The sequence below is a fragment of the Ahaetulla prasina genome, chromosome 3, assembly GCF_028640845.1.
Source record: "Ahaetulla prasina isolate Xishuangbanna chromosome 3, ASM2864084v1, whole genome shotgun sequence".
Lineage (NCBI taxonomy): Eukaryota > Metazoa > Chordata > Lepidosauria > Squamata > Colubridae > Ahaetulla > Ahaetulla prasina.
In genome coordinates this window covers 108,102,031-108,111,280 of record NC_080541.1, presented here as the reverse complement: position 1 = coordinate 108,111,280, position 9,250 = coordinate 108,102,031, and the positions used below count along the sequence as shown (strand labels likewise).

The window sequence follows — 9,250 nt, the reverse complement described above, 5'->3', positions numbered from 1 at the left end:
TTTGGCCCCATTCTCTCTGTCTTTAGAAAGCAGTAATGATACATCCATTGTGTCAGGGCTTTAATGGTTAAGTAGCTTAATTTCTTAAATTTTCCAATATACTCTTCTAATTAAAAAATAAATAACCTGGCACATTACAAAGCAAAGTACTACCCTCTGACATTATCTTTATTTTCAAGTCTTCAGAGTGCCCACAAAGTGGAGTGCTAATATCAGTCCGAAAAAGAAACATGAAGAAACATACAGTATTCTGGCACGATTGAGAAGGAAGAGTACATGTTGGCTGTATCCCTTAAGGCAAATCACTTTGAGAAGTGAAGGAGGGAGCTTAACGTAGCCACCTGAATAGCCTACATGGGCAAGTTTACTTGTTAAAGGTCCAAGATAGATCATAAGCTTCATCTCTCTTTGAGGACAGTGAAATGTCTTGTCAGAACCTCTGAAGCTTTTTTGATCAGCAGGGAATGAGTCTGTAACTTCAGCTGTAATAAAATATTTTTTTGAAAAAACAGATGAGGTGCTTTAATGGGAAATTTTGTATGATAAATACATAATATATAAAGGACTGCCCTATTTTGATTAGGTCTAACAATGAGACTACTCCATTTCCAAATAAGTCCCATCCAGCTAGGATCCAGGAATGCTTGTTGGTGTACTGTGATAATGATGATGATTTTGGTATTTTCAGTTATCTGGAAGAGTGTTCTAGTAGTTAATTCTGGTGAACTTCAAGCATTCCATAAAACATTGAGAAATGTTCACCCCAAACCTACTTATTGCAGATTGGTGCCATCCATCTTCATACAAAAACCTTCCAATCTTCAAATGGGAGTCTCTAAATGAGTGCTCTCAACTCACAAGAAGCATGACCCACCCAAAAAACTGGAGTGCCTGTATGGTAGCCACAACTTTTAAGCTAGCCACATACATGGTATAGATGTTACTTTCATATTAAAGAACCACTTGAAAGTGTGGTATGTATGTATATAAAATATCCGTGTATCATAAACTTTGCTTAGGAGCCTCTTGTACTCTTAAGCACTGCAGATAGAACTGGAGTGGCTATTGACTGAATAGATAGACAGAACCACTCCAAAATAGGGTCATCTATAGCACAAGTCCTCTAAACAAATGGAGTGTCTGCAGTACTAATGTATTGAAGTCTTCTGGAGAAGCACTAAACCAAGTCATCAAGACAAGTGTGACAGGGTGTAAAGATGACTTAAAGGGGCAGCCTTGGATTCTTAACTGCTTAGGTCTTTCCATCTCTGCAATTATGCAGATGGTATTGGCAATGTTGAAGCAATTTTATGTTGGATTGGCCTTTTGGTAAGTTTGGGAGGAGGAATTATTGGAATAAACCAAAGGTCCTACATTTCCAAGGTTTTTGGAAAGTAGAAATTCAGTCCATGAATGATAAGGGATAAAGTTCCAGGTATCTTCACAGTCATATGAATAAACTGAACGAACAATGAATGTATATCTTACATACAGATAATATGGTATTGGAAGATGAAGAACCACTTTTTCTACAAAACTTGTACATTTAAACATTTTTGAGAGCAAGGCAACTATGTAGACACAGGAGAAGGATGACTCGGAGCTTCTCTTGTGACACTCAATCTTGCATCCTGCAATTGCTTACGGATCTTGGTAGTTGTACCCTCAGCTATTTTATTAATTATATAAGTAATTGTTACTGCCCTTTCTGCATTTTGATTCCTTTCTATCTCCATACATAAATTCCTGCAACAATGAACATTCTATGATCAAAAAAATAAAGCAGGGTTTTCCCAAACCCTTATACTCTACAGATTAAGAGTCTTCATCCGTTAAGATTAATGATGCATTTTCCATGCAAAATCTGGATCTATTACACCATCAGTACTCAACTTTTCATGCAGACTTATCACCAGGTATTCTTATTGCTAAAAGAGAAAAAGGCAAAAGATGAAAGCAAACTTGTTTCTTATATCAAGCAATCACTATCACTAAGCAAGCTATGTACTTTTGTTAGATGCAACATACTATAATATTAATTGAAGGCTTATTGTAGATAAGGGCCCTGTTGGACAAAAAGGAAAGCTACAAAAATGCACTAAAGCAATAAATCTAGGAAATCCTATTACAAATGTCCTTTTATCTCATTACTGTCTGGTTCTCCCTGTACTTTGGAATACTAACATTATCTTGAATTAATTATAAAAAAGTGGAAATTAAAACAAAACACAATCACCCATTTCCTTAGTTGTGCTGCTTATTCCAAACAAGAAATCTAAGGACAGACCCTTAGTTTATTAGAACTCTCAAATGCCTCAATATTTCCAAAAAAACCCTAAAAAGGGATTTACTTTAGCAGCAGAATGCCCAATTTTCATTTCAATAGTCTAGATTTCAGGCCAGGCATCTTCAGTTATAAGGTTTTGTTAGGTAGTGATGGAAAACTTGTATGAAAGCCTAGAAAACTTCTCTCTGAGCAATTAATCTTGAATTAAATGATACAACTATATAATTTGGTAATGGGTATCTTATTGTTTCCTAATTCCTAGTATGATTTGATTGCTTATTGTACCATATGACTGTTATTGGGTGTCGTGCCGTGTGATTCTTGGCGAGTGTATCTTGTCTTTTTATGTACACTAAGAGCATATGCACCAAAGACAAACTCTTTGTGTGTCCAATTATACTTGGCCAATAAAGAATGCTATTCTATTCTATTCTATTCTATTCTATTCTATTCTATTCTATTCTATTCTATTCTATTAGGTTAATTAGATTAAATTTCCATTAAATAGGAATAGACTTTTAGCAAGAATTCAACAAAAACAATACACAAACTTTTTGTAACACTAACATCAACCTGAAAGATTATAGACTAGTTTATCTCAAGCATATCTGACACATATTGTGATTTCATCTCCCCATCTCATTCAATAAATGATGGGTTCCTATATTTTGTTGAATCAGCAATTGATTACATTTAGAATATTTACCTATCACAAGAACTCTCACGACTACCATCAAAAGCCTGGGTGCTCATAAGGCACCATTTACCAGAAGACAAATTGGTGTGGTTAACCCCATTACTTCCAGAGGACATGCTTTTCCATCCCAGCTTACCTTTTTTATTTCCTGAGAAACAGGCAATTCCAAAATGTCACTCAACTGTTCCAGACTTGAGTATTCCTGGAAATAAAGCCTACATGAGACGCTGGTATTCTGCTTTGCTTCCCCTTTCCTTTTTATTAAAATATTTAGTAAGCATGTAAGCATGAAAGAAACAACCAGCTGCTGTTTAGGTGTCTGCCATTACAGTGTTACTCTTATTCTACTAGCACCATTTTAAAGTTTTATATATTGAATCTCAGAAGTACATCAGATGGTTTAACGTCTTATTTAAAAACATTTCCAGTGTTTGAGTAATAACCTGGAAACACACTTTAATTTGTTCACATTTAGGAAAGTTTATATAATAAGTAACAGCAACATAACCTCATATGAAAGTATTCAAAACTGAAAATAATTAAATGATTAAGGCTGCAGACATATGATCTCTACATATAAGATGACGGGCACTTCAAGAATGTCTTTTTGACTTTATGGATTTTGTGCAAAGATATGTGGAAAATAACATGCACTTGCAAGTGGTTGACAGTATCTTTCATTTTATTTTGAGATATCTTGTAAAGCCATCCATGACCATTCAGAAAATAGGAAGTAAGCTCAAATGATATTTTTCTTTTTTCAATTTTCCACTTTTGGATATACTGTACTTCCCTAAACAGCCTGAGATCAACAAGCAAGTACATGTACATCATGCATAGTTCTGATTATTTATGTAGAGAAAAAAATCCTTTTAGCTGGTGAACAAATCTGAGCATTTTAAGCAAATATATTATTCTATTTAATAAGATTTCAGAGAAGTGACCATATTTAAAGCTGTTCCAGTGACTTTTCTCCAACATTGATCCTCACCAGAATAAAACTTTGTCACCTAAGTCTGGAGAATAGATCTTTTTTCTGTTCTGTATCAGTTTCATCCTAACTAGCTAACCTATATCAATCTCCAATGTCATTGTGGCACTGCTTATCAGAAGGAAGAAGTGTTCTTAGTAATGGACTTGCATGAGCTCAAATTTAAGGAAGCATTATTAACTAAAGTGCGGATTGGAAGCATGACTGTTTGGCTTTCTTTTTGAACTATTCATAAGATAAACTGATAAGGAATAAACACTGCAATTCTTCAAGGTAATCCTGAAATCAGAGCCAACTGGATAGACTCCATGTAAATTTGTTAAGTTGCAGAATCTATTTTCCTGTAGGCAAATATCCATCCTGTATTCTGTATCGCAGACAAACTCTGGGTGTCCCATTACACTCACTTTTAGGAAAATTGTATATCTTTTTCTCTCAGACTTCTACCTATAGTTGGATAGAAGAGGAAGACTCACATTAGAGAGGTAAGAAGGTAGGTCTCACCAATGTTCCAAAGAATCCATGTATCGTTCAAGATGAAATTGGGAGTCTCTGCTGACATATGCTATGACATTCTATATACATATATTTATCAAAAAAAAGGGAGGGTTGGCATATTGAGTGGATAGTAAAGAGGAAGGATTTATGATTATTGTATTTTATGGTGATTATGATTGTGATTTATCATTTGTTGTTTGCATGTACATTGAGAGCTTATGCACCAGACAAATAAAGATTTCTCTTCTCTTCTCTTCTCTTCTCTTCTCTTCTCTTCTCTTCTCTTCTCTTCTGACCTATTCTCTGGATTGTAGGAGAGCATGAATGATCTACTATTATATTCCTCTAAAAACTAGAAAATGAATACAATCTGATTAGAAGCAGTATGACGTTAAATGATCTTTTTGAAAAGGGTAACAAGAAGTCCAGAATCACTTAAAAGTCAGAGCAGAAAAGTATAAGAACTCATTAAGTACTGGTTTGCAAAGCATTTTGCAATTGTTTATATCATTTGGTCACAGTAGCTTATCTTTCAGTTCAAGGAGCCTGTTAATCGGTATTTATTGTAGAAACAGTATATCAATTTGTCTGATTATAAGTTTATTTATAAACTGTTTGTACCAGTTAGATGTTTCTTTAATGTTTAAATATTTTGGAGCAGGGTTAAACATTCAGGTTATAATTCATAGAATTATCTAATTTGAAGGTACAAGACCATTCCATACCTGCCCATTGTTCATCCCAGTAGCTAGGATACTGTAGCTTTTATTCATGTTCTTCTACAATCCAGACAGAATTAAAAATGTGGAGGAACACTGAATTGTAGGCTCACAAAAGCCTATCAGATACCTCACAAAATTTTACTTTGCATTGTCTATATTTTCATGCTTATATATACATTTGTGATTCGTGGTAGTTGTAAAGAAAGTGGCAACATATTCTTGTTTATTCACCAAAGTGAATTAGGGGAGCTGGAGTTTTGGGCAAAACCTGGTTAAACTTGCACAAGTTTCTCTCTCCCCATCTGCCAGCAATAAAATTACTTGCTGCTCTTATACCATGAAGGAAGAGAAAATTAGGAAGGATATTGTAGCCAAAACCACCGAACATGAAAAGCATTCTTGGCTATCTTGGAATTCAGTATTAGCTGTCCTCTAGCTTCAATTTTTAATTCCACTAAACTGTTTGCCCAAATTGTATGAGCTTGAGATAGCATGTTCCTTTATTGGTAATCTCCTCTTTTTCAAAAGCAGCATGTTTCATCTCTAAACATCCATCCTCTAAACATCCATTTTTATTGACAAAACAAACTTTAATACAATTGTTTTTTGCTTATTGACATTGCTTCATGAAATGTAAAATTTATTAATGATTGCTTCTACAAAACTAAAAGAAGTTAAAATACAACATTATGTACTGATCCTTTGAGTGACTAAGTGACCTGTGCTTTCTAAATTAAAAATAGGGATTGCTTTATTAAAGCAGCAGTCCCCAATCTTTCCACTTTGGCAGCCTGGAAAGTGGCAGGCACACACGTAAATGGAGTTTTTGCTCCCACACAAAACTCCACTCGCGCAAATGGTGGGCCTTTGCACTTGTGCATGAAGCTCTACTCGCGTGAGCTGAGGACACTTGAGCAGAGGAGGCTTCAGCTTGTGCACAAAGGTCCATTCGTATGAATGAAACTTCGTTTGCAAGCATCCGCCACTCACACAAGTGGAGTTTCACGTGCATGCGCTTGCCCATTGATCACACGGCCCACTTTCAAACAGCCCATAGCCCGGGGTTGGGGACTCCCGTATTAAAGGAGTTGCAAGGAAAGACAAAAGCGAAAGGTTTTCCCAAACATCCAAGTCACCTGGGGAACTCATTGACAGCAACTTATATAGCAAGCTGGACCATTCTATATATTTGTTGCCTCTGATTGATTGTGAACACTGCAGCTGGCAACATAATTCAAGCAAATACCTAATTCTATCAGAAGCCACATGCAGATCATGAGATTTATGGCCCAGGTTATCTTCTATTCCTATAAATTTGCCAACATAAATGCTATGTAGATTTCTAATTCTAAAATTGAGTAGCCTGATTAAAACATAATTTTATTTATTAAATATTTAATTGTTTGTCTAACCAAACATTTAATGTTATACCAAACCCAGATTCAGTACATCATATATTTGTGGAATATGATCAGATCAGATAATCAATTATAAATGTAAACTGCAGAAGGAAACATAAAATTATGCCATTCGTACTATTAAACATGTATAACACCTTATATGAAAAATAAGAACCAAAATGCTGAAGTATTATCAAACCCGTTCAGTTTAAATTTTTTGAGGCCAAGAAAGGCCAACATTGGAAAACATTATAGGAAAAAACAACACGTAACAGGTCATTTTAGACTTGGTACCCCCCACCCAAGCAACCGAACAACCTGACATGCACCCAAGATGGACAGAATAATGAAGATGAAAACCATGACACAAAACATGCTTTCATTTTTATTCACAAAACAGCTTAGCTTGAATTGCTAGAACATTACAAACAGCCTTTCAATTAGAGATGGTAAGAAAGCAGGAGATGAGGGTTTTTCAACATAAAAAAAGGACTTCTATATTTTTTCAGCACGGGTTCTGCAACAGCTTACATTGGAATTCCAGCAATATTTCCAAATGGTCTCTAAAAGTGAATCATTGCAATTAGTTCTGGGTTTACTATAGTACGCAATTTCATTTGTTCTAAATTTTATTATTTTTGCTTTACTTTTTTAAAAATGCCAGTTTTCAATATATTTCCATTTTATAAGACCAGACATCTTGCTGATTAAATCTTGCCTTATCTGTAGAATTAGGGAAAAGAAACTACCTTATTTTAAATATATGTTCATTTATAAACATGAATTGAGGCATTCTAGAAACTAGCCACACTATTTTTCTTTAATCATGGAAATCAATCAGATAAATGAAGAAACTGCTGTGCTAATTACAGTAGTGCGTATTAGTAACTAGATTTAAAAGGTTACTGTAAATTTACATTCTCTACACAAGAACTGCATCTTCCACACATAAACAACATCAACACCAAAACACAGGAAAACAAATTGATTGATTGTCCATACTCTATTACATCGTGATACTTTATGGATTCTTTAAAAAAATTATTTGAAAACATTAATGCTTTACTAGTACTTAAAAGATGTTAAACAAATGCCAAAAATTATATTAAAAAAAGGAATGAAATCTGCAAGAAAATATTTTTGGTTCTAAAGGAGACATAGGCGCATCCATTTATTTCCGTCAAAAAATTCCTTGCCTGAGACAACACAAGCAAGCAGTGACATTGCACTGGAGGATAGAGCTTTGGGATTCTTGTTCCTATTGAAACCATCGGAATGCAGCACCTGTAGGAAGCATCACTTTCTGTAGAGACAGAAGAGAACAGAAGAGGGACACATGATAAGCAAGAATGAGAAAAACCAGCCCAGGACAGAGTTTAATTTTGTGACATCCAGTGCACTAGATCAGGAAGTGCCATTTTCCGACTGCCGTGTTCCCTATCACTTGAAGCTTGCAATAGTGTTCATAACTGCCTCCCATATTTAATTGTTTTTGCTTTCTGCTCCTGTCCAAGTTTTCTTGATAATTTTTCTTAGTACTCTTTTCCTACCCTTAGTTTCTGCACCTCATCAAAACCTATAATCCATTCTACGATCTATTCTTCTTTAAAAGAACCACTAATCCACATGCAAATTGACCTTAAACTATTTCAACATCTTCAAGAGCTGCTAAAGGATGGAATAGAAACATTGGTATTTCTTGTATGACCTCAAAATAAGAGGTTGTCATTCACATAGCCTTGAGAAGAATTTACTATATTTGGTTAAGACTTCTGAGATTTGTATCACTTAAATCTTGCTATCCACCATATGTGTTAGTCCTCTTTTACAGTGGAATATATTTCTCATGAATAAAGTATAATGTATTTCTGTTCAAATCAACTTGGTTTGGTGAAACTGTTGAAAGTCAGCATCAGGTTTGGAAATCTGTCCTTAGAAAATGAAGGCAATTCAATTCACAGGACAGCAGTGAGAAAGTAATTAGAAAAGGGTAAATTCTTAAAAATATTTACCAATACTCCAATTTCAGATCTTGAGGTTTCCAAGGGATGCCATTTGAAACATTCTACCAACATATATCTTTATACTATATGTGACTGATTAAGTGAATGACACACATAAAAAAAAAAAACAAGACAAAATTAAATTTGTGGTATTATATATATCCTAATTGTTAGTGCTACTTTGGGCAACTACATAATTTGGGAAGCTAATCTGGGAACTACAATAACTTTATCAAATCTTGTGACAAACAAAAGGCGTTTAAGTGATCCAATTTAATCAGTTTCCATGCTATCAAAGAAATTCCTCAGGCATTCAGGCCTTTATGCCCATTACACAATCCTGTGATTTAGGAAATATGTAGTTTCCTTCAATGACTGAAGAAGCCTTATGGTTAGACAGCAGAGCTCAGAATTTAGCATACCTTTGAGCAGACAGCAAGAGGATAATTTGCTGTATGAAAGTGTTATCATGTGTATGCTTTTTATTTCCTTCTCAAAACTCCTGTACAAAAATTAAGACAGATAAACCTCAATTTTAAGAACAAACTTTATCTATGAATAGTTAGAATAGGCTTAGTTAGGTAAATTTTCAAGCAAGTAAGTTTCTCTGCCTATGCAAAATGTTCTTTCTGGAGTTCTTAGGCATGAAAAA

At 34.7% G+C, this 9,250-nt stretch overlaps 1 protein-coding gene across 20 annotated transcripts in view; it reads right to left on the bottom strand.

The window, feature by feature from the left end:
* Nucleotides 1–6,671: 6,671 nt before the first annotated feature.
* CXXC5 (CXXC finger protein 5) overlaps nt 6,672–9,250 on the bottom strand; it is a 136,999-nt gene continuing 134,420 nt past the window's right edge. For 18 of the 20 annotated variants that reach the window (XM_058176248.1, XM_058176237.1, XM_058176249.1 and 15 more), the window contains one exon: nt 6,686–7,898. In XM_058176248.1, coding sequence (XP_058032231.1) covers nt 7,854–7,898 — 45 coding nt within the window. In that variant the 3' untranslated portion in view covers nt 6,686–7,853. Of the gene's footprint in view, nt 7,899–9,250 lie in introns of all 20 variants that reach the window. The other 2 variants (XR_009154310.1, XR_009154311.1) reach the window with 2 other exon arrangements.